Source organism: Hippichthys cyanospilos, chromosome 6 (genome assembly GCF_059441005.1).
Source record: "Hippichthys cyanospilos isolate Australia breed blue-spotted pipefish chromosome 6, RoL_Hcya_1.0, whole genome shotgun sequence".
Lineage (NCBI taxonomy): Eukaryota > Metazoa > Chordata > Actinopteri > Syngnathiformes > Syngnathidae > Hippichthys > Hippichthys cyanospilos.
In genome coordinates this window covers 13,712,581-13,733,883 of record NC_142374.1, presented here as the reverse complement: position 1 = coordinate 13,733,883, position 21,303 = coordinate 13,712,581, and the positions used below count along the sequence as shown (strand labels likewise).

The 21,303-nt window shown below is 42.5% G+C and overlaps 2 protein-coding genes across 2 annotated transcripts in view; one reads left to right on the top strand and one right to left on the bottom strand.

The window, feature by feature from the left end:
• Positions 1–170: 170 nt before the first annotated feature.
• Positions 171–6,200, top strand: rabl2 (RAB, member of RAS oncogene family-like 2). Its single transcript, XM_088417222.1, has 8 exons — positions 171–740; positions 798–827; positions 2,189–2,268; positions 2,351–2,430; positions 2,595–2,706; positions 2,787–2,884; positions 3,863–3,946; positions 4,929–6,200. The coding sequence occupies exons 1-8, from the start codon at positions 631–633 to the stop codon at positions 5,010–5,012; spliced, it is 678 nt and encodes a 225-aa protein (XP_088273348.1). The 5' UTR covers positions 171–630; the 3' UTR covers positions 5,013–6,200.
• shank3a (SH3 and multiple ankyrin repeat domains 3a) overlaps positions 6,198–21,303 on the bottom strand; it is a 209,434-nt gene continuing 194,328 nt past the window's right edge. The window contains exons 29-30 of the mRNA XM_088417218.1: positions 19,158–21,280; positions 6,198–12,460 (exon numbers count right to left, since the gene is read on the bottom strand). Of these exons, the coding sequence (XP_088273344.1) occupies positions 11,908–12,460; positions 19,158–21,280 (2,676 nt within the window). The 3' untranslated portion in view covers positions 6,198–11,907. The remainder of the gene's footprint in view (positions 12,461–19,157; positions 21,281–21,303) is intronic.

Below are 21,303 nucleotides of genomic sequence, written 5' to 3'. Positions count from 1 at the left end.
TCCTGTTTCAAAAAATAATTTGCTGTGCAAGAACTACAAAGTGCAAACGGCTAAATTATTCTGGATGTGTCTAAAACACGGGGTATAAAGCGAAATAAAGGCCAAGCAAAAGGACTTCCTGACAGGCACAATTAAAGACACCCAAGTCGAAGACACTGGGGTCCTTTGGGCGTCTTTGGTTGCATAGAAACAAACCGGTGACACAGATTTGTATGTCCACAAACCTTAAAATAAGGTGTGTTTTACGGCGATCGAGACGTAGATACAATAGGAAAACATACATACGTGATAAATTAATCGCGACGTTGTTAAACGTTATTTAATATCCGTCGTAACTCTGAATTCGGTTGTTCGGTGCGAGACGATTAGCACGTAGGTCTTGCACAATTAGGTAGAAAATCCGCTCTTTATATCGACAAAATGCTTCCTCAGCTGTCGTCGGTTTCGGTATCATAAATCTGTGAAGACGAACTCGATTTCCTAGTCAAATGTTCGAAGGTAAAGGAGTAACACGTTTTTGAGTCTCTAGCCATTATTCGTTTGCTCGGGAAAGCTATTTCGCGATGTTCAAAACGTCTTAAATCGAAGTGGAGGCGAATAAAAATACTGGAGGTGGTGGAACGGGAAGAAATGGCCGCCGACGATGACTTCAACGTCCCCGAGCTGGACCAGAAGAAGTACGACGCGGACGAACACGTGAAGATCATCTGTCTGGGAGATAGTGCTGTTGGGAAATCCAAGTAAGATACCAAAACTGTGTCACTGTGAACTTGTTTTGAAACGTTTCTTTTCCTCAGGCTGATGGAGAGGTTTCTCCTGGACGAATAGTATCCTTGCTGGTACGAGTTATCACTTGTGACATCGTGTCCCCTTTTTTCGCGGTTCATATGCATCGGAAAACGCCCGCGATAAGTGAATTCCGTGAAGTAGGATTTGACCTTTGACATTTGTATATAGACAAAGTGTGAAATGTGTTTATTAAACCATGCCTAACTACCTTCCCTATGCAGTGATCTTCTAAAAAGAAGTTGAACAACCACGGGTCCTTTGGGGGAGGGGGTCTCTGTTCACTGTGGCAAAGCATGACAAGAGCAGGCTAACTCCCTGGACGTGCTCTCCAGAGCTGAAGTTGCCCCTGTGTAGCATTGACCAAACTGAGCCCATAACAACCGTAAAGCAGAGTTCACAATGCATTAGTCGTTTAGTTTGTATTTTACTTTACACGTCTGCTTCAACACGCGAGCGTAACACTTGCAAGCACGTCACCCACACACCCCCTCCACTTGCCTCATGCACGTCCACACACAGCTCGGCTGTAACAATTGTGAGGATGACCAAGTTGTTGCTGGAACTTTCCACTGAAGATTTTTTGGGAAAAAATGACCGTGACTCCATCAATGTGAAATGATGAGCAGTGGTTTAGTTTTAAGCAAAAGGGCCCTTATTAGCAGCTGAACAAGACCGAATATTGATAGGCAGTAGACTCCATGTTAGACTGAGTGAGAGTGCTATTGCAGTACATCAGTCGACGCTGCTGTAAAACAGTGACAACGTGAAACGAAGCTCACATCTACGATATTATCTATATGATGGCCAATGTCTCTATTTTTTAAATGAAAAAATAATCGAAGCACTGAAGCCACAAAAACTGAAGCGTGAAATAACACGCTTTCTAGCTACAAAGTTGCTGTAACTGCTACCACACTTGTCTGGGACTGAGTAACACAAAAGGCATTATTCCCTTGGTATTTTTGATTGTTTTAGGAAAACGTAAATAAAAAAAAATTAACAATAGCTTATTTGCCTCATTCATCCTTTGCGGATTACCATGATAGAAGAAAAAAAAAACACATTAGCAACCACAAATAAGCATGAAAAACCTTGTAGTAGTCAGACAATTGACACAAGAAGTAAAAACACAGCAATCACACCTTTTAGTAGTCAGACATTTTAAAGTACACTCCTCCTTGTCCTGAAGTACAAGTACATACACTTGTTTTATAAATGACTGGTAGAAGTTCTGTGTCTGAAATATACTTAGGGTAGTTTATCACTAGTCCCCAGTTGAATGTAGCGTCCCTCGGTTTAAAGTTCCACAGCCCTATTCTCAATCAAAAAGACACAGTGTTAGTTGGTACCATTCAGTTGGGGAAAATGGCATTTAAAAATTCCTTAATTCCTCCTTCAGTCGCCCTCAACAGTTGTCAACGCATGCGTTGACACTCTACAAACACACAGCCACTTTGGCCAATAGGACTGTGGCAGTGGGTATGTACCACATCACGCAACCACTCTTCTGTAACCCTCCCTGATCTGGGCCGGTTGTCGTTAACGTTGGCTTGATCAACAGATTTCTGGGACACGGCGGGTCAAGAGAGGTTTCAAAACATCCACCCCTCATACTATCACAAAGCACACGCTTGCATCATGGTAAGCCACATGCATGTTGAACGCTACTAATTCAATTGAATTCCTATATACTTTTAAATATTTTACCAACATACACATTTATGTTGTTAAAACGTTACCTGAAACATCGCTTGCAGACTTCGGATCCAAGCCTTATATCTCTTGGAAATGTTTCTGCGTGTCAGGTTTTTGACGTCCAGAGGAAGATCACCTACAAGAACCTGACCAAATGGTACAATGAGCTGAGAGAGTACAGACCAGAGGTCCCTTGTTGTGTGGTTGCCAACAAGATCGACGGTGTGTGTTCATTGTCCGACTCCACGTAACGTAATGATAGCAACAGCTCCATGACCTCACCGGTTTCTCCTCGTCTGCAGCTGACATGAAGGTGACGCAACGAAGTTTCAACTTTGCCAAGAAAAAAGAACTCCCTTTCTACTTTGTGTCTGCGGCCGATGGCACTAATGTTGTTAAGGTATGAGGTCTCCTTTGTTGACGTTTTGATGTTGCCCTATATCGGGATGCACGTTTTTCCAAATGGCCACATCATTTTATTGAATGAAAGTTAAGCATATTTCTTTGCATATTCAATATTGCATTTCAGCCAAGAGAGGGCTAGAGACTAAGTAGATTGGGACATCGTGTGTTTGTGAACAAGTATTGCCAGAAATGAAATGTTACCCATTTTAAATGATTGACTTTTTTCTGGAATCAGAACTTAATGTGATTCCCCAAGGAGAACGGTCACTTCTCACAAAACACCTTTGACAGGACAAAGAGCGCTCTTAATTTCCTTCTTTTTAACGTTCATTGCGAAAGCCTGGTTCACACGGCAAGATTTTAGATTTCTTGGCGGAATTCCTAATGGTTAGAGACTCCGCACATGATGAGAAAAAATTACAGGTATATCAGTTTTGAGGGTACGATATGTGGTGTGAAGCCACACAGCAGAATCAACACATCACAAACGTTCATAAAAATTCCCGTCGAGTATGAACTCTCACAAACCTCTTGAAAAGAAACATTTCAGAGTAAACCAAGATAACAGACCAAGAAGACATATTGACAGCAGTTTGGTTTGATTTTAGCAGAAAAAGATCTTATATTGCAGGTATCTGTCAAAGGAGTGAAGACCGTACGAGCAGGGAATTTATGTTGTGCCATTTCTGTTTTGATTTTGGATTCCTCATCATGCTTCCTCGCCGCCTCGTCACCTCACTTTCTGATTGGGTCTCCACTACAGCACATGGGAACACACAACAACACCAACCCATGTCGTATTTACATTTTACCATCTTGCTTCTTGGTTGACTGCTGCTCTTTTCTGATGCATGCTTGGGAAATTACATTCTTTTCAAAATACAGTACATCCAATGTGTATTGCTGTGCTCCAGTTGCTTGAGCCAAGCACTGCGGGGATGAATGTCGGCTGCCTTGTAACTTGTTCCGGCAGATGTTCCGGGAGATGATCAAACGAGCCGTTGAATACAAGCAGAACGCCAGCGATTATATTGAACAAGTCATGCAAGAACTGGAGGCAAGTTTATACTTCCTAATACCATGTTATTTATTGCTATTTGAACCAAAAATATCCAATGGTGGAATGTTACTTTGATCGATTTTATTCAGTAATTTTGCTGAGTACGATGGCTTGAAGGCCTGACACGATCAAATTGTTTTAAAAACGGTTATCCTAATGATAATTCCGTTTTATATTTGAATCTTTTTTTTTTAATAATCTACCAAGGTGTAACATGAGTTGGAGTGGATAAATCTCCTCCTTTTTATATATACATATGAATTTTAGACACCAACAAAATTTGCCGACGCTAACGGTTATCAATCCTGATTAGCATTAGCGTACTAGCAATTACCATTTAAGGTAAAAAAAACAATGATTATCATTTAGTTTATACCTACAGAATTTAATATGAAGATTACACATTTAATTGTCCTTGAAGCCACTTATAGACGTTTTTTCAACAACTCGTAACCTTGAGTGCGGAGCTGCATGTTAGCGATGGTGCTGTCAATAACTTCATCTTCTTGATGAGCAGACTGAACAGACGAAAGTAGGCCAGTTTGGAAAATGAGCAAAAAAATAATATGAATTATAAAACAGGCGGTCCTAACTTTATTCTGTTTTGAAGTTACAAATTAGGCTGCACAATCAGTTATTGCCTTACATATTGATTTTCACTAGATTCACTTTCACTTTTTTTTTTTAACTGGTCTGTCGTATTAGCGCAAATATTTATTATGAATTTACTATAGATTGTAGCACGTTTACGATTCATTTACAAATTTGGGTTAACGCGAGGCTGCGGTAATGGTACTTTACTGTAATTTGAGGACACACTGTAGATTAGTGACAAAATCTCTTTTTTAATGAGATGGGGGCGGGCCTATAAAAAATTCCCCTTTCTGTTGGCGCGTGACTACTATGGAGAAAAAAAAAGTTACATATAGAATTACTTATTTGTATTTCGACGTACACATTGATATTTTGCACTTTGTAGACATTTGATCTCGAGAAGACAGAAGCTCGCTCGGATGCGGAGGGCGGCGACGTCAAGAGGGAGGAGAGCCCTGAGTTGCCCTGAGCTGAGTCCTCTCGCACCCTTCCTCTCCGGTATACATTTCAGGACCTCTGCTGTATGAAGTCTTCATTTTGAACTAGTCCTTTTCGATGTTCAGACTCCTGTTGACAGGGGTCCTAGTTTATGACGGAGATCCCTGCTTACGGTGTAACACGAAGTCGTCACGCACCATTTTCAGTCATTAGCTCACTCTTGTCATTTATATCCCGGTTACCTGCTGGAAGAATTGAGATGGAGGCATTGTTTACCAAATTCTTATTCGAACATTTTAACGACTTTTTTGTGTGTGTGTGTGTTATTAGGGTTGCACATTTTATGGAATTTTCACATTGGGAAATGTGCCATGTGTACTTTAGAGGATTTATGGGAATACCACAGAAATTCATAAGTTCAAAGGTCGGGTCTGTATAAGGAACTTAAATCCAGAAAGTTGTCCATTTTCTGAAAGGAAAACGTAAGCCTACTTGCCATCATCCCGTGCGTTCGTCTTTTCTTTTAGTGTTGGGAAAACTAAGCTTCGTGAAACACTTGTGATTTGTTCATTTTACCCCTCTAGATGTTCGCGGTTTAAAGACAAAAGACGAGTACTGTGGAAATGTATTGAATTTCTACTGCATGTTTGAATCAAGAGTGCCACCTAGAGGAAAAAAAAAATAACAGTACAGTATAGTATGGCCTTGTGGCGGACACTCGGACCATGTCTCCCACCCAGTAGGCATGTTGCTATGATCCTTTGATGCTTTGAACCTGTTGGTTTTGTCTTTGCGGTTTTGGACTTTGTTGTATCAGTTTTGTGATGGCATGCGAAGAGTAAAGATTCTGCTAGCACAGCAACGTGTGGTTTCTTCGCCACGCCACAGCCTTTTTTTTTCCAGATTTTTTTTTTTTTTTTTGGGGGGGGGGTCAAAGAATTTATTACCACTATGTTGACATTGTTTTTGCTGTTTTGTCACGTGGACGAAGACCCGGGTGCTGCATTACTTTCAGGTTTCAAGCTGCACAGCCGTTAGATGAAAACTGACTTCAATGGAGCGTGTAATAAAAAAGAGACAGCGTCTTGAGAAGCAATTTGCACGAGTCATCAAGATTGTCATTTTCATGTCTTTGACAAAGAATGTAACCCTTTATTTCAAAAGCGTCTATAGGCTTTATAAGTGTTGTCATTTGTGAATAAATGTATCGAGCCACTGACTTTAGTAGATCATGTTTTAATTATAAATGTTACACAGTATAACAAACGTATCTGTGCCGGTGACATCCCCTGCAACGGCCGTGTGAGTGTTGTGAATAAATGTACCGAGGCACTGACGTTAGCAGGTCATGTTTTAATTATAAATGTCTTACATAATATACCAAACATCTTCGCGGCGGTGGCATCCCCTGCAAAGTCTCGGAACCGTAGCGTGCGTCCACTTCTTTGTCTCACAAAGCCTGATGTGGTACCAACAATGCCACGCGACAGGGCTGAGATGTTGCAAGGAATAACGTCCACCATTGAAAAACTTCACAGTGCAAACAAGGAAGAAAAAGAATCATCAGCCCAACAAGTGAAAGAAAATGGAAACCCTTCCATGATAAGATCAGCGGGTGACCAGACCTCCGACGGGATTTTGAAAGAGGTCACAGTGCACCTTCTCTATGTAGATTGTGCTTTTTTTTTTTTTTTTTTATTACAAAAGAAGACGAAACCCTCTCAATTCCGCTGATTAGGCCCAAATGATGTGTCAAGTGTGTTGGCAAAACAATTCCATGTTTCAAAAACTGCAAATAATGCTGCTTGATCTCGGGAGTAAAAATGGAAAGAGCAAAGGTCGTAACACAGGCCTGGACTTTTGTATGTACACACACACTTGATGTTACAAAGTCATCCTCTGTACTTATTGTGACAGTTTTGTCGCGACTGAGCGAGCAATGTCAAATGCAGTTCTCAAGATTTTCAGGAGATGGCACCATATTATTGAGTCTGGACAGTTCCAGAAATGCTGCAACTAAGAGTTCTCAAGACAGACACTTACGTTTTTGTTTTTTTTGGCACATTTTTTCCCCCAAGGATCAACTCAAAGCGAAGGTGTCATAAAGGGTGCACAGAAAGAGGAACTGGTGAACAAAGCAGTGAAACAGCTCAGTGAAAAAGTGAATTGTGTTCTAACAATGCAGAACTGATAATGACAGTTGGTTCTCAGTACACGCTGACACTATTTGGACAAAAAGTCTTGGGACACACTTTGTAATGTTTTGGACAATTTACCTTAACTGCAGTCGGTTCTTGAGCATCGAAACACACAGCTGTGTGCTAAGTCTACAAAAAATACACACGCCTTCATAAAGATTAAGTAAAACATTGTGTATTTACTCCTGGATGCTGCACTTTGTTTTATTTTATCTATTTCCTCTCAACATAGTTGTGGTTTTCTGAACGTTTAGTTTTGGGCTGATCTTTCCATAAATAGTTGCAAACTGGTTGTGTTATAGCCCGTGCAAATTGAGTCTAAACGTAGTTTCTAAGATCAATGTAGTCCAAATTTAGCCCCAAAATAGCGCTTTAACTGGGTATCATATAAGTTCAACTTATTGGCGATTTTAATCATGAAACAATGTTGATTTCTGACCCCAAATCTCCAAATGTTTATTCATTCAGTGCAGAAAAACACAACTTGAGAGAGGCCTGATGACGATAAACGCCCACACACCATCAGTGCAAGAGTAAATACACACCAAACCTCGCCACGTTTTTTGCACGTTGGCCAAGTAAACGGCAACATTTCATTTATTGCTTACGTTTTACTGTAGAAAATGCCGAAAATGTGTTTTGGACAATCAACGTTTGCAGTAAATAATTCTCCCGTGGATGAAGCATTTGTCCCGAATACTGGTTTCCCACGGTACTGATTTGATATGACGAATGGGCATGATTTTGCACCTTAAAGTGCAAAGCACCCGTTTTGGCATGGTAAGGTCAAACAGGTCCTAGGTGAAGGACCAGACTAAGCGTGGCTCATATACCCCTTATGATGAATACACATTTTGGGAGTATGGGCTACCAAACCCCAATACGGGCGTTAAACATTATCAGTTTGGTCTGGATCGTCGGCAGCAAGTCAAATTCGTTTCCGGTGACCCTGGAATATTTTTGTCCCAAATTTTTGTCCATATAGTGCATTTCATTTGTTTTTGAGCATATATCTCATAATGAAGCAGTATTGTAAGAATCTCTGGTGGTAGTACAATAAGGCTCTAGTGGACTCATTGCAAAAAAAAGGGTGTAAACCAGCAAGCAAACATTTGCACTCTCTCACGCACACGCAAAGTCGGGGTTGAAGGGGATCCAGATGCACGCATGCGTTTGGACGATGGGTGGCTTCTATGTTAGCACCTTGTCACCTTTTATGTTTTGTGCAAATCATCCCCCAAAGTTCATAGTTGAAAAGATCATAGAAAGAATAAAATCTGCTCACCTTTTCCACAGGTGGTTAACTATGCATATACTGTATGCCAAACATTCATATATTTATATAGATCTATATATATATATATATATATTTTATGTCTTCCAAAAATTTATATGAAATCTATCCTATATACATCGCTTCTGATTTAAAATAACACATTTTTTTTACAAGTATTTTATGTTTAGAATGGGACATGACAGGTCTTTTGCTCTTTTTTTTCTATCATCATACTCTACAAAAATCTAGCCACAGTGTCAAAGGAGAAAAATAAGCAATTCAAAACGAGTGCGAGTGAGGTCACAGTGAGCCTTAGCTACTCTTACAACCCACAAACGCTTTTTAAACGGAGAATAAAGAACAACTGCTTTTTGAGTGGGCGCACAAAAGGAGGGCTCACCGCTCCTCTACGCGATTGTAACCTCATCTCTGTGGACATCCCGGCTCTCGTCGCTCTTCGTTTACCACGCAGGTCTGCTTACTAAGCGGATCGCAGCGATACATACGGATGTGTAGCGAAGCTTCAAGCCCGCCGGGTTGTTGGTGAAGACCATGAACTTGCCTTTGGCTCATAGAGCTTGATTGGAAAACCGTGCCTGGCGCGGCTTGGAGAACTTTGGGATGGACGTTTCACTGGAGCGCATCAAGAACGGTTGACATTTTGGGGGGAAAAAAAGCAGTCGGATGGGATATTCCGTATCGGTCAGCCACTGACACACATCAGTTGGGTTCTTTGAGGAAAAGCTACCAGTCTTATCTTTGGCTCAGATATCATGCAGTATCAATAGGATTTTTGCACCAGTGTAATGTTGCGATAGTGCTAACATACTGTTGAGTCAGATACAATTGCGCAACAGCATTTTTGCTTTTCGGAAAAATGGTCCCTACGATCACATTTGGAAGATAGCTCAAACCTATTCGGTTATACAGTACACTAGCAGATCAAATTGAGGCGCTTCAAATGGCGGCACTTTGCTTAAAATGGTTGCTATGCCTCAATGGTAAACAAAGCATTTTCATCCACCCTCTTCGATGAAATCTCTTCAATCACGTTTCATTTAGAAATCAATTGAGCTGTGGTGCATAGAGTTGACAAGAACCACAGATCGTAATAATGATCTGATTGTGAGCCACAATGCTAATTACTGCATCTAGCGCGCCAAACCGCCATCGCTGAGCGATAGAAAAGCCTCTTGTGTTGATTTGCTTCCTTGTGCGGCAATGCTAATGCTGCTAGGATGTATTGGGGGGATTCTCTACCTCACATTTTGGGATGCCCTTTAATATGAAGGAAGACCGTAAGAAAATAGTATGAACAATGAAACAAAAGACTCATCATGCTACAGTTTGAGAAAAATGTCAACATAAAAAGATGACTTTAAAAAATCATGTCCACATTTATATACTTTCCCCTTCTGAATATATAATTGGGAGAAATTAGTAAACTATTGGTGCTATAGATTTCTCTGTTTTCTATCATAAAAACAAAACAAAAATAGGTGCAGATTCATTTTCTCCTTTTAACAAATTCCTTTAAAAGCTATAATTAGATATATTAATATTTGTATATATTACGGACATATATCCATTGGATATTGAAAAGTCTATACACCCTGGTAAAATGACACATTTTAGAGGTATGAATCACACAGACAAAAAAGTGAACGCTTTTTTCTCCCATTTGTGATTGGACAAATGTGCACACCCTCTTCTACTGTAAATGATGCGGCTGTTTTCACGCCCCTAGTTATGAGGCCGTGCACACTTGTGCAAACACTACCTCAGTTATTTATTTTTACTTTTCAAGTGAGATGTATAGATCATACATCACATTGTGATTTATCTTGGTCTCAATTGTTTTTCCTACCCCAGACAAACTTTGCATTTGAACAGGGCTGTACAGACCTTCTTACATATCCACTGTATATTTATATTTATATATACATTATTTCCTTTGGAAAACCATAATTATGAAAAAAGCCACGAGTGTTGGTTAAACATTCTCCAAAAGGAATGGATAGCACAGTCTGGTTCTAGCAAGGCTTCTCTCGTGGTCTTCGGAGCTGCACCTGTTGGGGCTTTCTTTAAAAACAACAGCAGATATACCGTAGAGCGCACACGTTGTGGTTCTCCATTATGTTCACCGCCGCCGTGGTCAATCTCTGTAGAAATATTGTCGAAAGGCAACTGAGCTTTTTTTTTCTTGATTGGAGCGAGAACCCGTTCCTCCTTTACTCAAAAACCGCAAAAAGGCTTGGCCTGGTGGATGGCGGGCTTAGAGGTAGAGCGGGGAGGAGGGCAATCCGTGTATCATTCCTTATTTCCGTTTGGAATTGGCCATCAGAAATACAAAAACACGAAAAAGGGGCTCAGTAATTGTTTTTCTTTTCTTTGTCATTCAAATTTACCCCAGGTCAAAAAGAGAAATTTAGAAAAAGGGTCATAAGACCAAATTGTATTTATATGTATCATAAAATGGATGGATGGGCATTTATAGTTATGTGAATGGATGTTTGGTGCGGGGCATTAGCACAGATAATTAGCTTGTTAGCGGCCACAATCAGTCCAGATCACAATCATAATCCATCAAATGCTCTATAAAAACTAGTTTTATAACATTTAAACGAATGAAATTTAGAATATATTTCTTCATTGAAAAAGAAAAATTGACTTCGTGAAATTTCTCCTAATCAGTAAAAGTCCTAAGAGGTGTGTATCTATACAACCTGTATAATAATGGTATAGTACTGAATTTGATTTGAATATTTAAATAGCTGAGTTTACATAACCTGGTCGTGCTATGATTTAAAATAAAAAACAAGTGGAAATGGCACAAACACATTTATATTATTACTATTATATTTCTATTATATTATTACTATTAATCACAAAACATTAACCTTACCAATAATCATAAAACATTTCAAGTTTTGAATTTATGAAAAAAATCAGCTCATGTTTATACGATAAATGTTTTCTCTTTCCTAGGTGGAGCTTTGCAAAATATGAGAAGCACTGATGTATTTTTTGTTTCAAAACTTTTTGAAAGATTGTGGACGAGATTGAATGTTGTGGCTAGCAAGTTCACATATCTTAACTAATGCGCATGCCCAAACAAATCATGAAATTAGGTCTTCACATTTCATATTTTTCATCCGAATGCAATATAAGGCCTTTTTTCCTTTATATACGCATACTTAAACATAAAATCAGTCCCTTTTTTATTTCTTGATTTTCGATTGCCAATTGAAAGCGGAATGGTTAAACGAGACAACGTAGTGTGATGGAGCCCAATGTGGAGGCGTACTCTCCTCCGGGATGCGGAGGGCAAAAGTGCCGGCTCCTCCTCTTCAGTGCACGACACCGAACATCTGCGCCACCCGAGTAAAAAAAGGAGCTGTTGCTTTTCCATCCGTTCGACCGACGTTGTGGGTCTGGTCTCAGGGCAGGGGTCAGCTCTCCAGCAGCTGCTTGAGCGCCCGCTCAATGTTCATGCGGTGGCCCACCCGCGTCACGCCCAGCTCGGCGAAGTCGTCCTTGGTTAGCGCCGGCAGGTGGGAACCCTCGATCTCGTGCTCCTGAAAGCCGGCGCGGTGCTCGCCCAGGTTGATGCTCTCCAGCCAGTCGCCCACGTCGTACTTGTTCCACAGGTGCAGGGGCTTCTGGTGGAAAGGTCTGAGCGCCAGCAGCGGCGATCCCAGAGCGGGCGAGTGCGAGGGCGACGGGGAAGGCGAGCGGGAGCGAGAGCGGGCGCTAGAGCTCCGCATCACGAAGCGGACCTCCTTGGGCTCCTGCGGTAGGCTGAGACTGGACGATTTGAGGATGGTCTGAGGGGGGGCGGTCGGCGAGTAGGCCGGGTAGCGTCCGAGAGGGTCGCCCCGATCGGGGGAGCCCGGGCTGGGGGTGCGTCGCATCATGGGGTAGCGGCTGCCGGGGCGGATGGTGTACGTGGTGCCGTAGCTTCTCTGAGAAATGGTGTGGAGTTCACCTAGGCTGCTGAAAAGTCTGAAGGAGATGAGCAAAAGCAGACATAAAAGCAGAGGGGCTTGAGCTCAGGTCAGAATACAAACAGGCTTCGTTTCTCGTTTCCACCAAGCGGACATACGCTAGTGGTAACATTTCGGACCCTAAGCGCTATCGGTGGGGTGTCGGTTACTGTGATACATTTTGGTTCACTTGAGCAGAGGGAAGCAAGACCAGGGGGTGAAAACCTGTGTCCTCGTGGATATTAGACTTAAAAATGGAGGTTAGTGTTGTAAGTAGGGTAGGTGAGGTCTAAAGACGTTTGTACAATGGCGTGGAAGAATAAGTCTATTCCCGATTCACTACTTGCGAATGCCACTATACGTCATCATATGAAGGGATCAAAACTAACTGTACCACTTGGTGCAAACTTAATCATGGTGTGAGAAGTTGAGGTTAGTGCATAGAAAGTGGCAAACAACTTTCAGAAAATCCCAGCGATGCCTCAAAGCAATCAAATTCAATCTTGAGCTTTGACCTGACGAGGTTAATCCCCCCCCCCCCCCCCCCCCCCAAAAAAAAAAAAAAACCCTGACAAACTTCATTTCACCATTCAAGAGATTTAAGATCACAACATCTGATTTAGTCCAAATGCGGTTGAATATGACGAAAAGCAACAAAACAAGACGTCTGTTCCAGTTCGAAACGTACCACTTTACAGCCCAAAGGGTTGACCAAATAGCTTTGGAGGGCTTGTGGTACGAGAAATACATTTATAACGCGGGACTCTCGGTAGACGGCAATAATGAACGTACAGAAGTATTCAAGAGTTCACGACTCTTTTTGATTAGCGTCGGGCATCTTAATCGTCTCTCCGAAATCTTCACTTTTTAGGAGACCCAAAAAATAGCACGTTTTTTCAACCATGAGCATTGCATCGTGAAAGTAAGTTGAGCCATTTTTAAAACTTCATATTAGTCAACAAGTTGGAAACAACAAAAAACAAAAACTGGCAGAAGCAAGGATAAATCTACAAACGATATGCTCTTTATCTTATTTTCTTTGTGTATGCCGCTCGTTATGAAAAAAATAATATATGGCTTTCATGTTATGTACGCATTAGTGTAGCTGTGGTGCTCCATTTGCACTCAATTCACAACTCATTAAGGTGCTGATTCTAATGCATGGGGTGAAGATACAGTATCAAAAAGGGGGGTGGAAGCAGAATTGAGCCCACGACCTCTGCCCTGTGAGGCGGACGTGCTAACCACCCATCCACCGTGCCGCCCTACATATCAGCAATGCATGTCATTGAATGTGTCTTGTGACTTCAGTTAATTAGCATCCAGCTAGACAATCTGCAGCATAAGGAAACCTACTTTTTCATATTTTGCCCTAATGTTACATTAGCTTAGATTAATGGCTGTCATGCCAGCAGTATGCTGCAAATTAAGTAGAAAATGAATTGACGGCAGATTGGGGTTGAATAATTAGCAGTCATGCGAACGCTTTTGTCTGGCTTGATGCAGGCAGGGCGGAGCAGAGAGGAGAATCGAGACATGTGTTGATGTTGTTTCTTGCATGCATGTTGTTTGCTTAGCCGCATTCACCAATGAAAATCATATATCTCCTCTTTGAATCCCAATTCATCGAAGGATACATCTTTTCTATTTGCCAGCAACAGTATGGATGAGATGTGAAATACATGGCAATGAGTCCCAACCAGTTTGTCATTATTATGATCAGTTTCAGTGAGGTATTTGCTCCAAATATCTCTATCTATGCCAATCACATGTATTGACCAGCATAAAAATGAAATGCTATTCAATACATGGCAGAAACGCAGTTATAATGAGTTTAACTAGACCACCCCAGATTTCATTATTTAAGTGTACTGTACATACTTTAGTTATGTGGTGTGCTTGTCTAAAGTATGTGCTGGTTGGGAAACACTGCTAAAAATGGTGCCCCCCCCCAAAAAAAAATAAAATAAAATAAAAGAAAGTAAAAATAGACGATAAAAGGGGCCGACGGACATGAGATGAGCTCCATGCGCACTTACACAGTGGTCCTGCCCTCCTGGGCGCACAGTCAGTTCTAGACCAATCAGATCAGAGCAGCAGGGGCGGAACATGCAAGGCGAGCAAAGAGAGAGCAATGGGAGAGAATGTTAGCATCGCTCGCATGGGACGCGGCCCGCTAAGCAGACACGGCAACTCCTCATCTGCTGTCTTTGACATGGTTCCTGTGTGTGTTGTGTAATGTGTGTGACATGACCGTTTATGATTCTTATAAAAATGTTAAACTTTAATAATGTAAAATTTTACGAAAAGCAACTGTATATGCATGTATTTTTTATTCATTACTTATTCATGCACCTTATTATTTAACAGCTTAGTGATTTATTTTAACTATTGTAATGAAACATATCAGTAAAAGCGTTATTTTCCATTTAGATGTGCTTCTTTTTCATTTTTCAAGTGGTTTAATAAATTTGCATATTTAAAAATGAGAAAGCATTGATTTATTCTAAAAGTAACTTAATCATAACAGTGAGAATTTGATTGATCTTATTCCAATCTCAAAGTAAAAAGTAGTCCATCAAAAAAAACATTAATGTTTAACACTGTAATCCTTTTAAAAAATTCATGCATTCCATCAAATATTTAATGAAAATTTCCAATGTCACCATCAAATATAACCAAATTACTTCTAAACTAACAAAAATGTTATTTTTACATACGCATTTGAAATCCCCATTTGGCATTTAAAAAAATCATTTATTATATTGTTGAAACAAACATTTTTGTATTAGTATGCAATTAAATGGTTTATGTTATATGAGAGCAACCTTGACATTTAGCCCATATAGTTTATCAGTAATTGTGGATTAATTGAATATATAAACCGAAAAAAATGATCCCGCCTATCTGTCAATTCAAAAACCAATGCAAACAAAAACAACGTGACCCGGCGAAATGTTTGCCCACCCTCTGTATGTTAAAGTTGCACTACTATTAATTTCAATACCTCACCATATGAAGTGTGCATGTGCCTTTGTGTATAATATGTTCAAGAAACATGACAAACAGCAGCAGATTCGGTGTGAGCACCAGTCGGTCTAACTTGCGGGCCACATGAAAGAGAAATGAGCACACGGTTCACAATCTCAAACAACTGCACAAAGAAAAACACAAATACACACACACACAAAGGAAAATAAAAGGACAAGCGTCCCTTGACTTGTATGGATGCTTTAGTTGTTGCTCTTTCGCTGAAATGAACACAAGAAAATAAGGGATTGTCCCGAGACCTTTTGTCCATGTATTATACATGTACACCTGACACTCTATTGGATTCCGAGTATAGGCTATGTGTGTCTTCTCTTGAATGCTTTTGTCATGTGCTTAACTCAGGACAGTCAGGGACAGACCAACTCAACTGAAACATGACAAGCACCCAAAAGCATGGCGAACGAGGCGGATGCGTAGCACACACAGTATGGCACGAGGAGGCTTGTGTGTGTGTGTTGTTTTGAGGCCAAGTGGCAGAGTGAGTAGGACTGGGACAACAGAGACACAGCGAGTGAGGAGTGAAGAAGTAATGGTGCACATGATGGTCTTTATCACAAGCCGATCCTCTTCGCTGCTACTTCCAGTCACAACAAGAGTCATATGCGCTCTTACACTACCCACAAAATTTGAGATTTCAGGATGAAGCTAAAATGTTCGAGGAGCTCAACTTTACGAATTAATTCCACTGCTTGGGTTTTGCTCATCACTGAAATATATGTTTTCACCCCGGCAAAAACAGATTTTGGGGATGTTGAGGACCCCTAAAAAGGTGACCTTTATAATGGTAATAATTATGGGTGTCATATTAACATGAATTTTGACCTAATGGATACCATCCTAGCTAAAGCAATTTTTTTTAAAAACCTGTTTAATTTCATATTTAATTTCTAACTTTATGCATTCTGTGTGCTGATTGTGTCCGTTTTTATGCATCAGACTTCATGTGCTTGAGTTGGAAAACAAAAGTCAGTAACACCCTTAAGTGGACACGATTGGCTGTCATTGCCCTTGGTAACATGACAGGCTCCTGTTGTGGGTGGGAGGGCAAAAAGACGACATGAAAATGGAAGTGTGTGTGAGAGTTGTCGTCCTGATGAATGGTAAATTTAACTGAAAAAAATACCCCGACAGTACCTTTGATAGAAGAAAAGTAATATGAATTCTTGGCAAGAAGGAACTTGCTTACCACAGAAGCAGCTCAACTTTAGCCTACCACATAAATGCAAAGACACAACTAGCAATAAAGACGCTAATAAAGCCAGCCATTGTAAAGGTCTCCTTGCCAAACAGGCCTTAAGAACTCTCAGCGTTTGAGCAAGTCCGTGATGGAAATCATGGATGATTTAACTTAGTATAGTCATTTAATCGTAATTCCCCAAATATAAGAAACTCATCAGCCAAGTTTTGACGTTCAGATGTGACTTTTTATAATGGCCTTCTTCTCCTTTACAATATGTTAATAGGAAAACCTAGTCAGTTGGCGGTTAGCCGTCAGAGCCTGAGTTGTAGCTAACATTAATAATAATCATAAAAATAATAACTAGTGGTCTGAGAGCGACTGACTGATCATCGGCAACTACTTCCTGCGACTTGAAATCTGAATCTCAGATCTCACAACGTTGCAGATATAATGCCCAATTGAAGATTCCAGATCATATAGGCCTGTGACAATAAGATGCTTTTGGATCAAATCGAGATCCAACCAGCTATTGACAAGACATACCGACAGTATGCAGTATACCCATATTTATAAAGTATAGCGTTTTACAATAATAATTAGGGTGAAGCATCTCAGATGTCATTTGCTCACGATGTTGAAGGCTGGTCGTTTTTTATCATTCGGTTTGCAACAGGATTTACACAACCATCACAGGTAAATTTGATTGGACTGAATTTCTTAAGGTTTTCAAACCAGGAGAGTCACTTGTGGGGATTTGAAGCTCATTCAGACTCTTTTTCATACTTTTTTCAAATTACCATGCGCTGGATGACGGAGAATCTACATACACAGGTTGACGGTAATAATAAATTTATCTTTATAATTTTAAATCACGTGATGGTGTGACAAGATTTGAACAAGTCCCAGGTGAACCCCAAAAACATTTTAGAAGCCTTTTGCCCAGATATTCAATGTTGGCGGTTGAACAATAAACTTGGGGGACTCCTGAGTTAATTAAACTCTATGTCATATTGACAAGGTTAGCATTTGACCTGGTAATCAATCAAAAAATCGTGAGAAGGCTTTTCACCATAGACACGACACACCATTACTTCAGTCATGTTCAAATACATCTGAAGATACATCCTTGGAAGTTACTACTGATAATGCTGTCTGATGGGAAGCACAGATAAGATGGATTCTGCTCTTATCTTGCGTTTATCAGTGGCAAGCCCATGGAGCTGGAGATGTATCATGATTAATTATTTGAACGATGACTTTGGGTGGAGCTTGGGGAGAGAGGGGAAAAGAAGGGAATCCAGTAGGACAGAGTCTCGCATACTGTTTGCGTGTGTGTGTGCATGTGTGGTGTGAAGCCCGTAGGTGCACACGCTCACACCTCAAGGCCTGTTTGCTTGTTTGCATCAACCGATCATGCACACTGATACTATGATCAACTTTCTGTCACTATTGAAACAAGAGTGCCATTCTTGCAGAACTTCTCAGCACAATAAAGTGAAGTAACTGGTAAAAAGGAGGAAGGATCCAAATACTAGCTAATTGGCATGATCAAGTAATGCAAACAAGGCAACTGATATACCTTATTTCCTCATATAGCAGCCAGGGCTGTTAATTGACCATTTCCTATTGAAAACAATGATTGATGAAGTACTGACGGAACATCCAGCTTCAGTGCGCATGGTTTCAGCGTGTGATATATATATATTTAAAGCACTTGCATAAAGTGCTCGTCGAATATGGGTGTTCCATCAGCAACTTGTCGCTTTGGCGACAGATTGCCCAGCGCTGAAAAAAGATATCATAACATTGAATGAACAAGTGAGCATGTGCATAAAAGAATTAAGAGGTCAAATGAAGTTCACCACTCCAGACAGAGTGCATTGAAAGATCATCTTGAAATTTTACTCGAAAGCCGACCATTCCAAGGTTTTCTAATTAGATTTGCAGATTTTCTGTGGATTGCCTTTTTTTTAAACTCTGTCCTTAAATTAAGATTTACAGATGCCATATCTGCGTACCAAACCATCAACCACTGTACTACGTAGTGCGGTTTTGACACAAACGGCAAGTTTGTGAAGGACAAAACTGGCAATTCTTTGAGGCGTGGCGTCTAATAAAGTGGAGGTCACTATGTGAGGAAATGTGGTATTCAACAAATGGAAACAAATTAAATGTGTATAAGGGAATAGTCGGAATAGTCTTCAGCAGGATTAGTTGACAAGCTGGTTAGGAAACAGTGTTTGAAAAAAACCCAAAACGTTTACCCTAGTGTCTACAACCTTAGGGTTTACTCTCTCCAGTGTCCTCACATCTGCAGAAATAGAAAGCACTTTGTTGTTGTCTCAGGCATGATGATGTGATTTCCCCCAATACTCAAACACACACCAACAGTAGTTGTTGGGAAAACACCTCAGTTTCATATTTGGCAAATATTTACTTTCTCTATGGAGCGACGTGGATTCCTCGAGTTGGTCTGCAGTCTTACCTGGCACCTGCTACAGGAGACTTCCTCCCAGGGTCGAGTGATGCTCCCAGTGGTTCCTCCCCTAATGACCTTGTGTCTTTATTTAGCTGCTGTAGTCGAGTGCTGAGCTCCCCCATCACAGACGGTTTCGCGGCCTCATCAGCACCCAGGCCCAGGCCCAGTCCCAGCCCGCCAAGGTTGCCCAAACTCCCAATACCGAGCCCCACTCCTGGCCCACGGGGCTCCACCGAGTCCCCCCAAAGCTTGGACCGCCGCTGGAAGAGGTAGCGCGGCTTGGTGGGTGCTAGTCCGGTCACGGAGGCCGAACCGCCGGGGGGCAGCCCGGCTCCTCCGGCCACCGCCGCAGCCAGCGCCGCAGCCTGTTGCTGGGATAGCAGCTCACTATCAGAGCTCTGCTTCAGCAGAGGGTCCCTGAAGGTAACGGGGCCTTTACTGCCTCCTAAGTGGGACTTGAGTCTGGGTTTCGGAGGCACTGGCGGCTTATCAAGCACAAAAGTCTGCCCGTCGGCATAGGAAGTGTGTGTGGTGTGTGTGTCGGCTGGTTCGCCGCTTTCTGAAGACAGCGTGGACATGCTGGAAACCGTGGAGACAGTGCTGGTGGTCTCGAGGTGGTGGTCTCGCTCCCTCTCGCTGGAGCTACGCGTGTCGGCCTCCTCCACTCCTGAATCGGCTGCAGAGCCGGCCTCGCCCACTGGTGGGGGCTCCAGGGGGTCCGAGGGTTTCCCTGAGACAGCTGCTGCACTGAGCGGAGTGCTAGGTGGAGGCGGGAGCTGTGTTGGAGGCTGAGGCTGGGTGGGAGTTACAGTTGGTGTAGTCGGGGTTGAGGGCGTTTGGGGAGTAGGTGTTGGCGGGGTGGTGGGGGAAGGGACGAGAGGTTTACTTGGGGAGAGTAAAATACCCTTTGCCTGAGCCTGTGCCAGCAGCCCGTTTGCAAATTCATCAGGCGGTGGGACAAAACCGATCTTACGCAGCTCCTCACGAGTTTCCTCATCACTGGACGACAGCATGGCGGGGGGCAGCGTCACCGTATATGGATCCGTGTCCTCCTCTGAGCTTCCCTGAACCAGAACCTTCTCTAGAGATGGACTGGCACCACGCTGACTCTGAAGCTGGGGCAAAGAGACAGTGGGACTGGGGGACTTAGTCCGTGGACTTAGAGACTTACTCGGCTCTTTGGATGTCGGCACAGCTGCCTGTCCCGTCTGTTCTAAATCTGGCCCCCCGCCGCTAGCTTGACCATTACTGGTTGCATGGACCATGATCAGTCCTGCCGTTTTCTGCTGTGATGTGTCCATAATACTGATCAACATGCTCTTCTTATCTTCTAGCGTTTTTTCCTCCTTCCTCTCCTCAATCCTGGCCTCCATCTCCTGGTGGAATGATACACTTGATGGTGACCACGGTGGTTTGCTTGGCTGAGGGACTAAGACTGAAGCCGGGGTGGATCCAAGGACAGATCCCGCTCCCTTGGAGCTTTGAGATGTAAAAGGAGGCGATGTGGGTGGCCCTTCTCCATGTGGAGACTCTTTGGTCTGAGTGTCAATGAATATTACGCCCTGGCCCACCCGTTCCTGTTTAGTCCGTGGCTCTGGGCTACTAGTTGGGGACTGGCTCTGGGAGGTCAGCGCCCTCTCCCTTGCGGCCAGCGCAAGAGCCAGAGGGGAGTTGGGGTCCAAAGGCTTTCCTGTCAGCGGATGGATAAAGGTGGTCCCGCTAGGTGAGGGGCTCAAGGCCAAGGCAGGAGGTGGCAGCTGGCCAAGCTCTCTGGTGAGTATCCGCTCATCGATGGAGTGAGACTGAGTCAGAGAGGGGAGCTCCGTTCCTGCGGAGGATGCCCCCTCCATTGTTCCGACAGAAAGGAAGACAGTGGATCTTCTCCGCTCCTCCAGGCGACGCTCACGGTCTTTCACTGCTCCAGCAATGGCGGCGGCAAAGGGGCCCTTACCCTGAAACATGGCCTCGCCCTGGGCCCGCAAACGCTCCCGCTCGGCTATCAGCTGCTGCTGGTAGTAGTCTGCACGGCTGGTCCGCGTATGGCCGTGCGGGTGTCGTCCTGAGGGTGAGCTCTCTCGGGAATGGCCGGCTGCTAATACCAAATTTGCCTTTTCTTGTGCATCCTCCACCTGGAACCACATGGATACTTTTC

What these genes read in the sequence shown, in the direction of transcription:
- rabl2 (XM_088417222.1), top strand. Translation starts at nt 631, where the DNA reads ATGGCCGCCGACGATGACTTCAACGTCCCCGAGCTGGACCAGAAGAAG. An exon ending in AGGTTTCTCCTGGACGAATA is followed by an intron (nt 828 to 2,188) that starts GTATCCTTGCTG and finishes TTCCTCCTTCAG; the next exon opens with TCGCCCTCAACAGTTGTCAA. An exon ending in GGTTGCCAACAAGATCGACG is followed by an intron (nt 2,707 to 2,786) that starts GTGTGTGTTCAT and finishes CCTCGTCTGCAG; the next exon opens with CTGACATGAAGGTGACGCAA.